The sequence below is a fragment of the Hylaeus anthracinus genome, unplaced genomic scaffold (assembly GCF_026225885.1).
Source record: "Hylaeus anthracinus isolate JK02 unplaced genomic scaffold, UHH_iyHylAnth1.0_haploid 5, whole genome shotgun sequence".
NCBI lineage: Eukaryota > Metazoa > Arthropoda > Insecta > Hymenoptera > Colletidae > Hylaeus > Hylaeus anthracinus.
Window position 1 is genome coordinate 285086 of NW_026535322.1, and position 19327 is coordinate 304412.

A 19327-nucleotide genomic window follows, 5' to 3' on the forward strand; every position below is an offset into this window, starting at 1 on the left:
TCGTATCGTATCGTATCGTATCGTATCGTATCGTATCGTATCGTATCCTATTTGTTCCACGTTCTTTTCTCAATTCGTATTTCGTGTTCACTGTTGCAGACTCGTAGACCAAGGATCCGTGTACGTTGCGGTGAGAAGATCGATACAGACGATAAGGATAACGTTCGAAAATCGTTCTGGCCAGGAAGCATCGTAACTTTACGTCGTCCCTAATTGAGAAGCTGAAAGAGGGCCGTAGAAGCGGAAGAGAAGAAAGAAGGGAGACGATACGCGTGGATCGAAGAGAAGAGGATACGGGCGTAAGGTGACGTGGTATTGTCCGGTAAACACTGCGAAGAAGGAGCGGTCGGTGACGAGAGAGAAAGAGCGAGATCTTACTTGGAAATTTACGAGTGAGCGGGTTTGCTCGCACGTTTAGGAGCCAAGCTTTGATTTCTTGAGGCGATCGATCGTGTGTACCATAACAAATAGTCCAGTAGTAAAACTAGCTTACCTTAAAGCGACACCGGAAGTAGACGGCGGATTTCCATGACGCGTCGAGGAATATTCGCAGACGTTTGAATCAGGCGAATATAAAATTCCGAGTCGGGCTCGGTTTATCGACGTTTCCCTCGAAAAAGTTTCCCAATCGGTCGACCAGGCTGCCGTTGTCTCGTCTTCATAAACCTTGTTCCAAGGAATCGCGACATGGTCTCGAACGAGCAACACCGACAACGCCCATCGTCGATCGTTACATAAACGAAATATAATGTCTTCCGCTTCGGCGACGCACCGTTGAAAGGTCTTCTTGCCGCGGAACCAATTACGATTCGCACAGATGGGTTAAAAACGATCGCGATGAACAGCGCGTCCCCGTGCTGCTCGCAAAATGGCGATCGTGGTACCTTCCTGGAAACGCAACAAGCGGCGATCCGTTTCTTATTGGTAAACCCTCATCGATGTTTTTTCACAGACGGGATAGGGAATTCGATCCAGAGCCCGTCACCGTCGATCTGATGATCGAATAGAGCGAATATGCTCTTCCATCGGGACGCCGATGACCTTTCTCGCGTCCTGGCAAAGGCAATAACGAAAAGGCAAAAAGAATCAAAGAGAGACCGAAACGAAGGAAACGCGCATTCGTTGTTACCGATCCGACCGACTCTCGTCAAGTTAGACTCGATTTTCACCTGAGAAAATACCTTGGATAAAATAATAGCGTCCGCGACTATGAGCAAAGCGGATATGCTCGAGGAAAAAAACGGATCGCTATCAGGGATCCATGGATGTTTGTCGATTACAGCGTCGATGCAATTGGATTTCCACGGACTGAGAAGAACGATCGAAAGCTAATCTAAGATAAGTGGCATCGGACACCGTCTGATGAGACGATGGTGATGAAAATTTCCGCGGTCGAGGCTGGCGTTCCTTTACTAAGCGCCGTTGGTCCGCGCTGCGTCGTTAAACAGGCCACGGTCAAGCGATGCGTCGCGGCGCTGCTACTCGTTTCCGTCGCCAGCATATTCTATTACACGCACTACATCATCAGCAGTCCATTGGCCAGGTAAGCTTGACATCTCGTAATATCCATTTCTTTTTCAACATACGATACTTTGGAATGCTATACCGGACGCGAAAGATACTTTGGTATCCGTTAACGTTTCGGCGTCCTCGACCGTTCTCTCTTTTACGAGATGGTTAACAGCACCAACTAGAACGTACAATTTCATGCTTACGGCTAATAAAATTACCGTTTCGCGATAACGATCTATACCGTCGCGTCATTTCCAACATTCGATGAAATATCAAATCGGAATTTAAAATTCTTCCTAATGTTATTTCGTGCCAAGGGAACGGACAAATAAACCAAAGTTTGAATTTCGGCTTAAAATATGCACGAAGCAATTTTCTTTCGTCGTCTTTTCTTTCAAAGTTTCGGCTAAAAACGTTGCGCGTAATTCGTGCATGCCTTTGTTTCCTATTCATCGGACTCCTGAATCAAAACCGTCCCAACTCGATCCACGCCACGCACCAGCTTGACGACGGCCAGACAACGAACGCGTTGGATTAGGATGTATATCGAAGTCTAGCAGAACTCGTGACGCAACAATCGCACTAAATGGAATAATCTTGTATTTTAGTCAGACGCTCGAAACGTATGCATCGAACGATTGTGTTTTCGTGGATGCAACCGTGGTCCAATTTCAATTATTTTCCCCGGTCTTCGCAGACAATTCCGTATCGCGCGTTTGTTGTCTGGGTACGTTAGGTCTACGGTTAATTGGAGAAGACGAATAATCCCAAAATCCGAATGGAGCCGTTCGTTTCGACTCTATATGGATCCAATCTCGCTCGGTTGGATAACCAGAGAAGCCAATAGGTTCGCGAACGCTCTTTCCGATCGTCGCGTCGATTGCAACTCTCGAGTACGCGCATATACGACGCCCCGGATGTCTGGCGTTAAGTGGTTATTTCGTGATAACGTAATTACGTTGGACAAAATTGTCGCAGTTTTGATTGCGAGCGCGCAGTTTCCTCGGAAACCTATATCTTAATCGGCGTGCATTATTAAAAATCGCTTATATCGAAATTCCGCTACAGTTCTAAATGTAACAAAAGCCGAGAATAGATTTCTTCGTGGTCGCAAATTCGTCTTGTATCATCGGTCAAATTCTCGGAATTGTGGTAATCGATCACCTTAAACCAATCGAAACTATAGGTACGCACAATCTTTCCGTTAATTGATATAGTGCTTTGCCTCGACATGGATCAATCTTAATAGGTAACCTATGACCGTTTCGCAACCAATTGTAGGTTCGGAGTACACCGTCGTCAATCACGAAACCTAATACTCCCACGTGGACATTGACATGTAATTTCGCATCGGCACGCGGCGCCGGGCTAGGAGTCGGTTGTGCTATATCCTTCGAGGCGGAGCCACGATACCCTGTATCTTTCGCATGGGAACAAGACAAGACAGAACGCGTAAATTTCGACGAAACTTGCGAGGCAAATACAATGTCTGGCCAAGAGTTTTCTATAGTGAGAATTGTACAATAAATATTTTCGTTTATTCGCATCGTCTAGCGCGAGTAGACGAATGTTAGATCGTTTGGACGAAATTACAATTTCTTGTGTCTCTCGTGTACATACGTCACGATCGACGAACCGAAAAAGCGTCCACGTCAGTTTTGTCGATAGAAAGTACGGTGAACGTCTGTGGTGGGTCCGCAAAGTGGGCAAAGTCTGGAGGATGTTGGCTCGTGGCAAGAAATCCGTTGGTCGATCGTTCGTTCGTTAGAATGCGAGCATGCTTCGACCAGAGTCGAGAGAAGCTCTTTCTTGATCGTGGGGCGCGGAATGCGACCGGATGTTTGTCGCACGCCCAATCAGCGCCAATTCAAGCTTCTCTTCTCTCGGCCATCCTCGCATCGCCATCGGCGCTAAGCTCCGAACTGTGGACGCATGTCGTCGTTGTCCCTTCCTTTTCGCCAGCCACGCGCCTTCGGAGAATTCTTCTGGTTATATTCTTGCGCGGGCGCGGGCGCGGACGTTGAAAAATCAAACGTAAAGATTGCAGAGAATTCGATATTCGGTTGCAACCAGTCGAAACCTTCCAAAAATTCAATGTACGTGTAGCTATTTCAAATATTTAATCATTCGCATACTTGGATAAACGTAAAGCAGAGAATTGTCGTCCCTATCGCTATTTTCTTCGAAATTTCATTTTTCATTTCCATTATCGATGACCGTAGTAGCCCTGAACGCGAGCGCGTGCATCCGCTGGATACATTATTCATCGTGCTTGTTCGTCGGCAGAAGTTTGATTATTCCGAATATCCATCTTGTCAAGGTAATATCGAGTTGTGCAAACTTGGAGCATAAACGTCTGCAGAAGATCGAGCTCTCCGAAAATTTCAACTTTCAACTTGCAAGTTTCGCACGTTCGCGGCCGTCTATATGTATATGTATACATAGTTAGGCGGGATAGACTATAAACCTGCCGTTGCACGTTCTTTCAACAAAATTTAAACGCTTTCTTCGCGGAACGAATCGGCAATCGAGACGCATCCACGCGCTTCGTTGAGGCGCGAATAAAGTTGGTGTTTATCTCGAGCGAATCATTCGTAAATACGCAAAGTTGTTTGTTTCCTTGGAAAAAGATGTTTAAAAATGTGGTAATGCAAAGAAATAATGTATATAGGTTCGAGTGTCGGTCGTTTCTTCCGTGTATTAACACGTTACAGGAAAGGAATCTGTCCGTATGGATTCGGTAGGTTTTTCAACCAATTCCGAGCAAGTTCCGCGCGATCCCTCGCTCGCTGAACATTCCAGCGTGCGTTTCGCGAACGAGATTGGTTCGTAATTACGTCGACCGTGGATAAAAACGTGTCCGTGCAGTTTGGTGTGCAATTTCTGGGCCCTGGCCGTCTCCCTGGCTGCGGTGTCGCGCATTTCCCGGGTTTTTTTATCTGTCATCCGTTGCGCGGAGTGCGGTTTACGCTATTGCGATGCCCGTGTGTGCTCGCACGTCACTCGCGAGAGAAGCTAAAGCTAGGGAGGACGGGCTGCGGCCTCGTTAACGATCGCAACGTTCGCGCTCGAGCATAAACTCGAGACGAGCATCGTCGATAGACACCTTAGCCCGAACTACGCTCTTATCTATCCACACACGTGACACACTGGTCACCTAACTATAACGCAACGGTGTCATGCATTCCGAATCGAACTGCTAGACAATGTAGCGTGCACGTCGTGACCGTTAACGTTGTCCTGTTGCTTTGCGACGAGTATACGGAGGGGAACACGGGCTCTGCGTGAGAAGCGACCCTAATTCTGTCAATCCTGAGGGTGTCCTCGGGCCAGCCATACAACCGGCGTTGTTAACTCGTAACTCTCATCGATTCCGGTGTAAATATACCCAGGCCATGTATACGACCGTGCAGGATTTCCGTTACGGTAGATATACCGCGTGTAACACGAATCGTCGAGAAACGACCGTACAAAGGGAAAACGGCGCGGAAGGGTCGCGTTCTGGCCAGCCCTCGTCGACACACGAAATGCAGTTTCACAGGAACCAGATAACCCTCGTCGAACAATTAATAGTCTCCGTTACGAAAGCGCCGCGACCGGTCGCCGATAGAGGGACGTTAATGTACGTTAATGGTCGATCCGCGATCGCGACCGGTCGAATAAAAATATTCGGACGAGAGATTACTTTGACGTTTGCTTCTCGTTGGTAAATAAAACCGAAGGAGAATCGAAGTGAACGTGAAAAAGTTTGCGATGGAAAATGTCTAGCATCGCAAACTTTGACTCGCAATTACCATGCGATACGACCGAATCAAGAGACGCGAATATCGCTGATCGAAAGATTTCCGATACGCGACAGATCTGAAATGAAACGAAACGACGCGTCGCTTTTGCCGGCCGACTTTGACGAATCGGCCACTGGACGTTACAAGCGACGTAACGATCAAAGCGACGGCGCCATGCTAAATCATCCCGGAATTAGGAGACATCCAGCATCGGTCGAACAGCGAAATTTCCTGCTGACCGATAAATTCCCAATTTGATCGGGCAAGAAGCGTTAATCACGCGTCCATGCAACGACAGATGTTGCAGCTTTCGATCGGCGTAACTCCGTCGGAAGGAGTACATATTTTGCTCGGGTTTGGACACGTTGCCGATAACACGCGTCGAGCGACGTCGAACGAATCGTCGTTTCTTTAGCGATGTCATTTTTAAACGTTTAGCGAGAATTTAAAATAACGTTCGCGTTCTGGCGCGGTTCGAGACCTAGAATCTCATCGTTAGCAAACCGCACCGAAAAATGTCACGATTTATCGTTGTCGTGCTCTATACGCTCGCATGTCGCACAGCCTTCGCCTGGAACACTTGAGATGTTGCACGCGTCAGGTAGATTAAACGGTTGCGCGAGCTATCTGACGCGATGCAAGTAATGTGCGGCTTGATACCGAAACTGTACCGTCGTATCCGTCGGATCTTCGATGCTCGGAGATCGCGATAATCGGTCATCCGTGCGCACGACCGATTACCGACACGCGTGGATGAATTTACTATGCTCGTGCGATGTCGAGTCTCGCGTGGACCGATAGCGATCAGACTATCCTATTATTAAGACTAACGTAAAGTAAAAGTAATTTTACTTTTCATCGATTTTATTTCTTCCAATAAACAAGCGCAATTTCCAGGAGAATGTAGCAAACTAGTTCGTTAATAGACGCGCAACATTGACAAAGAGTAAATGGCGAAACGAGCGCGAATCGCACCGCTCGCCGACGAGGTTCAAAGAATCCGGAGCCGTAATTCCGTTACACAAATTCTCCGCGAGCTTTGGCCGGGGATTCTTGGCGCATCAGTGGCCGGGTAACAAGAATGCATCGTGGAACGCGTTTTCTGTACGCGTCGTTTACGGTGAACGCGATACCGACGCCGACGTCGCAGACGACGCGAAAATCCGCGACGGTGTAATTCACGACCGGACTATCTGCCAGCCATAAATATTTCGTACAACGGTAACGATGCGTATCTTTGCCGTAACTAGGCGGAGCTATTTACCAGTTCCCGAAGAAAATTTGAGAAAGTTGGCGATGAATCGAGAGTGAGTCCGCGCAAAAAGTCGAACGGGGACCGGCGAAAAGGCAAAGCTCGCCGGAACCGAGAGGACAGGCGCGCGCGTCGCGTCGATATGTTTCGAATTGTGCCGAGTTGATGTACGGCATGTGTGCAGGGTCCACGGGGGATGCGGACACGGTGAGAGGTACTGCACAGGGGTAGAAGGAAGTCGCTGGACAGACAGATGCCGTTGGTAACCAGAGAACAGAATGGAAGCCAATAATTCTTTGTGTCCAAGTGGACCGCTCGCTCGCGACGCGCCTGTGCGGGATAAGCGGAGGTCGTGTGCGAACGTAGATACCCACGCTTCTCTATAAAAATTGCATCGTTTCCCTTGGACGGTTCATCGTGGTTCACCGATCGCGTTCGATTGATTACGAGTTCAATTATTGACTTTATTTTTATTTTTATCCGCTTTCTTTTGGTTCCTTTCGCGCGACAATTCCGTGAGCTTTTATCTCCACGGTTCAGGTATATCCCTGGAGACACGAGGAGAGACTTATTCGATCGAGCAATGACCGATTACGATACGTTCATCTTTTAACTACGAGTAAGTCGTCGCGACGTTACCATACTTTGAACTCGAAGGTGGATCGGGGAACGATTTCGACGAAGGAATCCCGATTGAAAAGAAAGTATCTCTTAACCGAACGTTATCGAGGTGGATGCGTATTCAAACACGTATGCTCGATGAACACGCTAGACTCGCTCGATGGTTACGTGCTCGAGGTATTCAAATTCAAACCCCAGGGCGATGGCGACGGGTACGATCGTTGAAGTAGTTATCGATGTAAACGTGGCCGATATGCAGCAGCGTTAAGGGGGCTTTCCACCGATAAGCCGTTCTCTTTCACGTTTCGAGCGCAACTTTGCATTATCGGCACACTGCTAGACTCTCGCTTATCGAGCAGCACGCTCGTGCCTCGACGATCCAGTAATTTCGCACAGCTCGCGAGCCTTTCGGACCGCTCTTAAACATCGCATTTCCCGCGTTGCTTCCCGTTCCCGTCCTCGTTCCCGTATTCGATCTTTGCACTTTTATCTCGAAAATGATATCTTCGTCTTTTCGATCGTTCGTGAAATTATCAACGTTTCGTTTCGATATCGTTCGCAAACGATGACTTTGGATAATTACGGGACCGGTAGCCAGGACACCGTCGACGTCGTCCAAGCGTCAAGATGGAACAAGCTCTCGCTTAACGATCGTAATCGAAACGACAAAGCCGAGTTGTTCGAATAGCGATGACTCCCTTAATCCGGCGTTTAAAGGGTGAGGCGCTTTCAATGCGCGAGATGTTGCCCGTAAGCTTCTTTTCCGCAACGCTGCAAGCGGATTAGCGTCGGAAAGAATTACCCGGCTGATCTCCGTGAAACCTTGCAGCGCTGCGAGCATCTCTATACATCGCGAGAGTCGTGGATTTTTAAACGAACACCGCGACGATAACGCGTAATCTTCGAGTGTCCCGTGGGATTACTAAATAGAGAAATAAATTAACGAGATAAAGCTTGGTGGCTCCGTTCTTTTCTTTCGACCACCACTGTCGGTGGTGAAACGTGGTTCTCGAGAAACCGTGCATTAGCGAAACTCGACGAATCAACGATTACGACTAAAGAAAAACGATGGTACGTTCGATGGTAACGTCGCGTTAAAAACTCGACGCGTTAGCGCGAAGCGTGACGAAACATCAAGGACGCGTTCGTAGGAACCTTTCGAGACGCGATACTGGACGGAAAGATAACGATAAACGCGAACCGAAGCCGATGGAGCGCGCACGAAGATACGCGAAACCACGCGTGATTTTTCACCGGAGAAGGTGACACGATATTCGGCGAGTTTGCAAATTCTCCTCGCGTATAACCGAGGAGAAACCGGCTGCGACGTCGTTACACGACGTCCATTAGACCCAGATGAAGATTAAGGGTTAACGCGGCGAGGAATTTTGCTAGCCAAATTTGAGCAGCTGCTACGTCATTAGAAGCGTTACTGCCTAATTGTTTCAACGCCGAGAATTTAGATCTCTCGGTCTTTCTTGCGCATGCTCGCGTCCACACTTGCAAGGCTCGAATCCCTAACAGCGGTTTGTAACGTCCCGCGTCTTCGGAGGCTCAGAAATTGCATGCGTTCCAACGTGGCGCGCTCTTTGACGATGTATTAATTGCTTCGACTTTGATACATTTCGCTCATTCGCAGCGTAATAACATTTCTCTGGTTGAATTTCGCTTAGGCGGTCTTTGAAAGGCGTCAAAGCCAGATCGAGCTGTGGCAGTTTCCACGGGTTTCGAGGGTGTTTCTCAGATCCGCATCCGAGATCGAAAAATGTTTGAGCGGTCATCGTGCGCTCTCTTCGTCGATCATCGTTCGTCGTTTAACACTTACGATAACGCGTACTGCTGGAAGAACAAAGCCGGAATGAAAAAACGTAGATTATGCAAAGGTACAAAGCCGGTGTGTTTATTTTATCGTAAGGCTACAGAATTTCAAACGAATCCTTGTTCCGGTATTAAAACTCTCGCGAAGCATAGTTACATGTAATTCGGACAAATTAGGTTCGCGTCACGCTATTAAATGGATTTCATCCGTTTCCATCGAGAACTATTTTTATCAGCGAGCCAACAAAATCTCCACGCAAAAAAGAGCGTCTCTGCAAAGCGGATATAACCAGCGGTTAAGTGACTGAATTAGAGACGAAAGATTGCGGCCATTTCTTTCTGTTAAGTGCTCGTAAGGCTGATATATGGAACTCCATAAACAAGCCCGTGGAATCCGCTCGAGTCGCCGGTGAGTTTCGGTACAGCTGCCAAATGTAATTGGACGAAATAAACGTTGCAGCAAAATGCTTTCGCTTCGTTACATCCGCTTCGTTCTCCACCCGCGCCGCACGTCGTACCGTCCAACTATTTTATACCACATTTTCTACACCGTGCCGGAACCATCGATCCCCTCTTTCACCATTCACCTTCGAGCGCGATAATTACGCGAACGCGTTGCGACGTTTGCTGAGAATTTGCACCTCGCGAATAATTCTTTCAACTTTCAACGATGCAATCGATCCGATGTAAAGCAACATCGGATCGCGTTAATAATGCCGTTAAATTTCCCGCGCAGCGACGCGATCGGCCGGTCGAGCATATATCGACGGATTCCCTCGCTCGAATCAACCGTTTATCGGGATCGCGAGGTAGTACTCGTTATATACCGCGTCGCGTGATCGAATCGATCCGGGTAACGCGACCTTTCATTTTTCTCTCGGTATACATACGTGTACCGTAGTCGGATTTCGCCATCGCGTTCCTTTCCGCTGCGTCTATAGTTCACGTTTCGGAATCGCCGACATTGTTCGTCGATCTGAGAAACGTGACCGGTGAGATGACGCCACGGCAGGCTAAAAATTGCTTCTCGATCGAAAAAGTCGAGCTAACCCCGTTCGTCGATACTCGTCGAAGAAGAAAGGGAAAAGAAAGACGAAGCCATCCTCGTGGTTACGAGTGGGTCAAGCTGGTCGAGCATTGGCAAAGCCCGGAGGGCGGAAAGTGGAGGATGAAACCCCATCGGGGATGACGACCGGTATCCGACAATTTACGGACGTCCGGTGAAACTGATTTCGAGGCGACAGAAATTACTTGTTCTGGAAATCGCGGTGGTCTCCATCTCCTTTTCTATGCCGAGCATCGACGAGTTTCCTCTCGTTCTCTCGATTTCATCGGCTCGAGGACAGAGACCCTCTTTTACGCTCGCGTCTTTTTAGCGACGAGCGAGCCTCGGGGGTGTCGTACGAGTCGCTTCTCGGCACAGCATCGAATCTCGTTCCCTGCGAATCGGGAATTGTGCTCGCGGTATTGGTTCCTGGAAGGAGAAGCGCTTCCCCGATAGAGTCGAGTCGTCGTGGCTTTCGAGGATCGTATCGATCGACGCGAAACCGGCCACGATTTCGACGTAATATTTCAATGTTGCGCGCAAGCAGATGCCGGAGAAACGCGGTGTGAAAAGTTATCGAGCGATCGCGTTACCGAGGTCGATCGGTGAAAAATTACTCGCCAGGGCTAGAAGCGACTAAGCCGGAAACGAATCGATCTCGATCAGTCCCCGAACACGGTAGTTTGAGCCAGTCGGCGATTTAGGCAAGCCGGTTAATTCGATCTTTTGTCGAACGATCGAACGCTCTGCCCGACCAGCAATTTCAGCTGCTCGCTACGTTCGGTAAATTCGCTCGACAACTCCGCACGTTCGATGCATTTTCGTATACACCATCGACCAGTCAAATTACTCGACTATTCGCAGACGCTTAATCGATAATGACCCTGTAGAATTTATCGGTCGACAACGTTAACCGCGTTAATATCTTTGGAACAAAAGAGGCTGGTGTACGGCGTGGGCGACGATATTGGGAAAGCGTTTCCCCGGATACTTTTCAACTATTTGTGTATCGCTTTCAAACGAGACCATCCGAGAGTTGGCTGTGTCGAAATCTCGTAGAAAGCCCTATCCAAGTTTGATCGCGCCTGGCGCCACGTATTTGCGTGCGCGAGCAACATTTTCCGATCTCCGAGTCGGAAGCCCGTTGGTTGGCGTACGTTTCCGGCCGGACGAAAGATAAGAATAGAAAGAAAGTAAGGCGTGGTAGCACGAACGAGTCCAATAAGAAAAGGACTAGCACGGGGGTGCGCTTGAGGGATCGTAGCAAACGGGAAGGGTGTGCGCGGTACTTGCGGTAATTTGCTGAAAGAACGTTGCCGGTGAAACTTTTTCTCCATCCGAAAAGTGGACAAACTTTCGTCGTTGCGCTGCCGGTGATAGTATACGGCAAGATAAAACGATGGCTGTTAAACACGATGTTCGATCGTGTTTTGATTACGTATTTACCATCGAGATAAATCCGTCGTTGGGAATATTGGTATTTGCGCGACAAGATTCGGAATGAAACTTCGCCTCGACTTCGGTCTCGACGTCGCGTATTCCACAATTTTTCATGCATCGAATCTATCGCGACTCCTCGATTGACGCGTTTCAATCGAATGCTCTAACTGGCAGAAATGGTGTTTGATCGAATGCGCGCGATGGAGAGGAAGAAAACGAGTGAGTATGGCTTCGGGAGGCGAAGAAAGAAAAACGGGTCCGGTGTAATTCGATTATCCGCACGAAAAGTGCGAGGCGTTGTTATACGAGGCGGTAATTCGAAGCGATCCCTTCTACCATACCCTCTTTCTCTCGCTATGCCATGTTGAAAGCAATTCTCGATGTAATTTAATCGACTGCCGATAGACGACAATGCCGGTCCTAATCTAAAATTGCTTTTCGAGGGGTTCGCGACACCCTTGACAGGCCTTTATCGGTGTCACGTGGTTTTGAGACTCCTTTGCGCGTGCTTCTTTCTTTTTCCACCGTAGCATTCGGAAGGAACAACGGAAAATAGAGAAAAGAAAGGGAATATCGCGGGATGGCGTTGCAGCGAAATTTATGGATGCGTTGCAAATCCGCGCGACGAGTATTTCACGGATATGTTTTCGTTTCGCGTAAAAATGCTAAAAATTACTTGGCAGCGCGACGTTACGACGTGCAGTTATCCCTGACACTTTTGGAACCTCGCATCTCGTTATCGTTTAAAGAACACCTTCGTGCTTCGAGCCGGCTACGTATCCTCCGTTCCTATACAATATCGATGCGACCAGGGGCTTCGAAGTTAACGAGCGTAGCTTGCGCAACCTCCCGGAACCTCTTACGAGAGATTTACATGGATGCCGATGTAACCTGGACTAGGCATACCCCGTTGATGTAGCACCTTAAATAATCAAACGATAGGGGTCGATACTGTTAGCTAAAGCGACCAATTCCGGGAACAACAGCCTGAATAATTTCTAGTCAGCCATTAGACCGGCATAGGTAATTACTCGTTAAGGTACGCGTACTTGTCTCCCACCGCCTTTCTTTCTTTCCCTTATCGACTCGCATGCTGCGCGGAGCTTCGTCAAAACACTTTAACGATGCCGGCGATAGATGACGCGGAGTTTCCACACAGCTTACGATTTTCCTTTCGGCTATCGAACCGTACCGCTGTTAAGCGCACTGCAAACACGACGCGACGGAACCAGGAGTAATGCAGCCTGGCAAGACGACGCGCGGATTTCGCTAATCGGTAATCGCGACGAAACTCCGTGGTGGAAAGCGAACGCGACAGAAATAATAGGTTTGGGAAAGATGGGGCACGTTATTTTACGTTTACGTTTAGCTCGCGTCAAGTTTCCACAAGAAACGACATTCGAGTCGAGGTAACATCGATTAATGTGTAAAGGGGTGTACAGGAGTTGATCGATCATCGCCGATAATAAAGAGCTTCCGTCGGGGTGAAACGGTCGTTTGAAAGCGCGCATAGACGCGCGTGTCCTACTTAATTAACGGACCGCTCTTCGTATCGCGAGTTGCGAGATTCGAGTATCTCGTCGATGACGCGTCAACGATACCGCGTGCGGTTGATGCGCGTTCCCGGTACCAACATATCTCGCAAGTAAATCTCATCTCGTTTTGAAAAATGAATAACACGTTCGAGCACGGTAGCTCGCGGAAGGATCAGAAACGTAGACAAAGATCAATTAAATAGCCACAGTTTCCTCGCAAGACGTTTCTCCGCAAGCTTGATCGTGCGCGTTCAGGCCCTGAAGCGATATCGTCAATTCGTATCAAATGTATTCGCTCGTCGCTACGCCTCCGGCCTACAGGAACGTGGAATTTGGGTCAGATGGCATCTTGTAATAAGCCCGCGCGTTCAGGCCCTGAAGCGTTATCATCAATTCGTATTAAGTGTATCCGCTCGTCGCTACGCCTCCGGCCAATAGGAACGTGGCGTCGCGGTTAGCTAGAAACGGTCATTTACCTCTCGGTGGCGATAGAAACACCTGGACGCCGAATTTCCACTGCCAATAACTTTCGGGCTTATTATTGCCGTAAACATTAGGTACGGGTGTCTAGGTATACGAAGCGAGCGACGCGAGACCGTTGACCTCCGAATTGTCAACGGGTCGCTGCAAAATCACCCGAATCTCGAATAGCAGCGTTCTGGAGACCGATAGAAAAATGACGACTAGTCAGCGCCGAAATGATTGTGGAAATTGCGAGTCCAACAGCATACATGGCGAACAATAAAATGATTATCAGCTGAAATTAATTAAATTAATCGCTTAGGTTTATCGGCAAAATGGAATTTGGGTGAGATGGCATCCGCTAATAAGCTCGCGCGTTAATAGGCTTACTTCGGGGATACAGCCATGCTGTGATGCACGATAGGATGACGTTCCGTATCTCTCGGGCCAGATTACCAGCGTACTTGAAAGCTTATATGTGAGATCACGCACCATGGATCTTTCCGGATATGAAGCCAACCCGGTTTCACGAGTCGGTCGGTACCCCTTAATCGAGTTTAAGGTACACCGCGTTCCTGACTTCCGTGCCCGTGTGTCGTCGTACAGTTCAAGTGTCGGCGGTATCTTTTCGAATATGAAAAATGTTTAAATGACCGCGAATCGTACGTCGCATAGTTTCGACAACGTTTCTTTTCGACGAGAAAGTTTGTACTCGTAATCGATGGCACGTTGTCGACCAGATGTTTTACTTACTATAATCGCAGAGCCAGTTTATCGATCACGAGTCGACTCCGACTTGGAGGTTAAGGGTCGATGGTCGATGGTCGATGGTCGATGGTTTATCGGGCAAAGTCCTTGCGGTCGACGACGCGTTAATTCCGCAAGCATAATGCATACCGCCCTTGCACCTGCGAGAGAGTACACGATGCCAAGGAGAATCTGTAACGTCTATTATTCCCGTTAACGTTGTTCAACGCTTACCACCGGAACATTTTCCGGAAAATTAATCGCAGCGAGAAGGACGAGTTCTCGAACTGCAGAGCTTTCCTTAAGCTTGCGATCTCGAAGATACATCGGAGACGTTAATACCGCCACCTACGCGATAGAGTTAAGGATGAATGGAGTAGTTTAAAGAGAAACCGAAAGAGCGCATTCCTCGAAAACTTGCAGTTTACGAGTTCTCCTGTAACAGCGATTTCGACGAACCAACTCTTTGAACGTCTTTAAAACGGATTTCTTTGGAACGCTGAGATTATCGTTAATCGTGAAAATGCCGCCAGATTCACCGCAAACGGAGCAATTGAGCGCTTTGTGCAACTCGTGAGATAGCGAGGGACGTTATCTCGTTTGCAAACAGTTGATCCTCGTTATTCGATGAAACGCCTCAAAGAAACGTACGAAATTGTTATTTATCTCGAACTCTTTGACCAACTTTTGAATTCTTTACTTGGTTGTTTTTAATTCTCGGTCGACTCTATCGCAGACTATAGACTTTTATAGACGAACTAGAGTTTGGTTAAAGCAGGAATCGGTTAACTTGGCATGAAAAGTAAACAACTTTAATAATATGTTCAATAGTTGAACGATTCATCGACTCGTCGATTATTTCTCACGATCTGATGTTACATTGCAGCCTGATCCATCGAGACACTAGACCGGAGCCGGCGATACGGTGTTCGACGTTGAGAGGAGCGACGAGACTGCCATCGGCGCCGGATCATCGCAGCGAGGCACGGCTGAGAACAGATCCGAAGGTGTTGGTCTTCGTGGAAACGCTGTACTCTATGTTGGGGAAAAACATAGCAGAGCTGCTCGTCTCTAATCGAATCAAGTAAGCGTAGAGCTGACTAACGATAGATATCGTCTCGTGTGCGTTTCCGTGCTCGCGATAACAGATTGCACGTCAGCTCTTTGCGGCGCAACCTTGCACGAGGAATTTACATTTACGACGCGCGATATGTGCTTTATCGGAAATTATCGACATATACTCGTGGCGCCTATTCTTTTCAATCCGTTTCCCGATCAAATTCATACCAACTACTTAACAAGTGCTTAACCGTTTGGATGTATCGGATGATATCGATCGAGAGTCAACCTCTCGTCCGCACCCCCATTTTTCTGTCCTTCCGTTCCGTCGTTATTTTTTTAGTATACCCCTATCTCGGTCCGGTAGTAATGCAGTCTGCGCCACGACACTCGTTACTCGTGACATCGACACGGTCGAGGGTGGTGGGTCGGACAGAGGGTAAGCGTTCCACGGCCGTCGCCAGGGGTGGAACGCCGATCGACCCTCTCTTCCGCATATTTTTTCATTGCACGCGCGCCAGAGTTTCATTCCCGCGAGCCTTTCTTCTCGTCTCTGGTGTTCTCTTCGACGCGTCCCTCCTCTACCGCGAATCGTTGCAATTCGCGCGTACGCTTCGGCCCGAAGGGAAACGAAAAAGAATACACGGTGATCACCGAGATATAGAATGGATGCCTGGCGATGCTCGAGCCTCGTCAGAGTCGGATGTTTGCGATTTAGAGAAGAAAGACGCGGACGAGAAGACTCGGAGAAGGCAACAGCCCTTCGAAGGCAACTAAACCTCTCGTCTAAAAGTTTCCGGACTCTGAAAACGAGTGCGTGTCATCCGATCAGGGATTTCTGCAAGATCGGTAAACCCTCCCGAGTCGAGCGGCGCGGAAAGTCATTAGGTGCGTCAACCCCTATTCATTCCTATTTCACGGCGACGGTGACCGTAGCTTCATAAATACGCGACATTTCATACGTACCGACACAATGCCGACACCGACGCCGACGCCGACGCCGACGCCGACGCCTCTCCGTGACGTTTGTTCGTGACCAACGCGAGAGACATGACGTACGAGCGACAGCGGTCGGACTTGGCGGATTTCCGTTCGAAATAAATATGTATCTGCTGGTCCAGTTTCCGACGTCACGCAACAGCCATACGGCTCGGAAATATGGTTTGTTTTTGAAATTTCTTCCTTTTTCTCGTAGCTTTTGGTTCGCTCAACCATGCGCGCCAAGAACAAGGAATTTGCGAAACGGCGAAAATGTATCGGTCCATTTCTCCAGTACGATCCTCGTCAGGAAATCAACAAATAATGCTAGGCTGTGTTTCCTCCGATAATATTTACCTACGGAGAGCGTTGATCGTGAACGAAGATTACAGGTTAACCGGACAAAGACGCGATCGACGAGTACAAGTTTTATCGCGAGTGGCGGAAAATAACGCGTATGTATTGCCTAGGGTCGCTGTCGATTAAACCGAAAACCAGAAACATTGTATCCACCGATAGGTTAATCAGGATCGAGGCAAATTACGGGAGAACGTCGAGCGGATTAGGGTCCCGCCTTGCCAATTAGAGGCCGTATTTTAAACTAATTCGGAGACCAGCCGGCCGAATAACGCGCCCCGTGGTTTTCACCTAATTATCTCGACGAGTTGGCAGTCGGTTCGAGTAACTGGAAAAGTCGTGTAGCGAGTTGTTCGCGTTTTTGTCGCCCCGAACGTTTCCGATTTGCCTTCGTAATTTGGCGACGTAAATGAAAACGAGATCGACAACTATTAATAATCCCGAGAAGACGACGCTGACGGAGGTTACCTCGAAAGCGAAAAAATAGAGAAACAATTACGACGCAGCGTACACGAGAAAGAGGCCGGAAAGAGAGAGATTCGTCTCTCCTCGGCAGGGGAACCGAAATTGATGGAATCCACTCTACGAGGCCGAGCACCGTAATAGTTATCGCCACTCTCGATTACACCTATCCCGGTACTGAGCCATTCGTTCGTGAAATCCTTGGTTCGCTCGTGTTCGCAATCAGCTTTGCTTCCTCGTTTTTTACATTTTTCCGTCGATAGCCCCTCGTAACGCGATATGGGTCGATCCATCCGCGGTGCCTCTCGAACGGCTGATACGATATCGGTGTACGGCAAGCGTATTCGAGGCGACCGGACTTGGACATACGCGGGTAGAACACCTTGGACGAATCCAAGATCGAAGAGCGTTCGATAAAGGAGTTTGTGTTCGCTTTTCCGTGTAACCGAGTGCGTGTGTTTCAACGCTCGATTATTCGGAATGCCCGGAGAATTTCCACCGTATTGGCTCCATTGTCGCCTTCTGTGTATCGTCTGGTTCTCCTTTCTTCGTCCGTGTTCCTTTGTAAAACGTCTCGACGTAGTTTCCCGTTGGCGGAATTTCGCGACAGAAGGATCCTTGAGACGTCTCACGGACCAAGACGGCTTAATTGTCTGCACGTTTCGCGAAACTTACTCGCGTTTACGCGTTCTCCGTCGCGACGACGAGCCCGTGCGAGGAAATCGCGTAATTAATGCGCCTCCGATACGGCCGCGTCGTCGTTCCGGCTTCTATCCTTTCCGTTTCGAACCAAGATCCTCCCGGCCCCGGGAATGCGGAAGACAGATAATTTCGAACTTGTATCTCGTCTATGGCTTTCGGGAAGCGTTAACGGTGCCGGGTTAACGGAGAACTTTGGTTGATTCGACGAGAAAGCTGATATTCTCGTTTATTCTGCTGATTTTTTGCTTTACAACGAGAGAAAAAACAGCCAACCGAAAGAAACGTAATAAAAGATGAGGCATATAAAAAGTGTAATAAAAGCGAAACAACTAGAGCGAAATTTCGAAGGGAAGAAGTAGCCTCGCGGCTTACTCGAGGATAATTGTTGGAGCGCAAAACGGCCATTTCGAAGGGTTTTTCGCTCGTAAAATGCCACCGAAACAGAGGCGGTGCTGGTGGCTCGAATGGTTGACGGTATCGCGAAACAAAGGATGTCGCGGTATCTAGAAAACTGGCCAACCACTCCGCGAAACGCTGCTTTTCCTCGCCTTCACCAACTCGGATTAGAACTCGTTCTCATCGCGAGGGCGCCTAAATGGAGCAGGAAGCGTCGCGATGTCGAAAATGGCGATAAACGAGACCGCAACTGAGGTCTTATTCGAAAGAGAGCACAAGAGCTACGATACGGTCCGAAAAAAGATGTAAAAACGTTCTCCGTTCTCCGTTCTCCGTTCTCCGTTCTCGAAGAAATTGTTGGAGCATCGAACGGCACCGTAAGCCGAACAAGGTTGAAGACGTTAACCGTTAACCGTTTTTTCGACGTATTATCTCGTTTGCGACTTGGAAGGCACCGGACCCTCTTCGACGTCGATCGACTTCAAAGGCCATTTGCAACGAAGAGGAATCGAGAAGGCTCGTGAGAATCGGAAGTAAAGGAGATCAAGGCGACGGGAAGCACGAGAAATTCATAAAGCCTTTCTTAAGCCGGTACGGCGGAACATGAGTCGGTGACCTTTTCGCGTCGAAACGATCTCCGCCTTGGCCTCGAGAGGATTCTGCTGCTCCAAGTTCGTTTGGTGGCAGACGATGCCATGGCATGGCGTGGTATGGCGTGGTATGGCGTGGTGTGGCGTGGCGTGGCGTGGCATGGTCGAGAGTTCAAAGCTCTCACTCTCCCTACCCGCTCAACCCCCGCGAGCATCGACGTCGAATATTATCCTCTTTTTGCTCGACTATATCCCGCCCTGGAACCTCCTCCGACCTCGCCACTTCCGAGTGGCCCTCTTATCGACCCCCGTTCGATGCTCCGACCAACTCACCCTCGCGTGCCTACGTTCCCGAGCTTTCGCGACGCTTTGTCTTTGACTAAAGACCAGCGAGCTACCCTCGGGAATAACTCGAGATAACGGCAATTGTCCGTAACAACAATTGGGAATATAAATCGAACGACGGAGACATCGCCGCGACGAGATTTACTTTGGCCAAACCGAGGACAACGACTCGATCGGAAGATAAACGGAACGTTGAAAGGTTTTATTTTTCGAGGGATTGA

The 19327-nt window shown here is 48.7% G+C and overlaps 1 protein-coding gene across 1 annotated transcript in view; it reads left to right on the forward strand.

The window, feature by feature from the left end:
• The first annotated feature begins 362 nt into the window (after nucleotides 1-362).
• The window catches only part of LOC128895889 (bifunctional heparan sulfate N-deacetylase/N-sulfotransferase), a 33545-nt gene continuing 14580 nt past the window's right edge, over nucleotides 363-19327 (forward strand). The window contains exons 1-2 of the mRNA XM_054158863.1: nucleotides 363-1543; nucleotides 15104-15301. Coding sequence (XP_054014838.1) covers nucleotides 1371-1543; nucleotides 15104-15301 — 371 coding nt within the window. The 5' untranslated portion in view covers nucleotides 363-1370. The remainder of the gene's footprint in view (nucleotides 1544-15103; nucleotides 15302-19327) is intronic.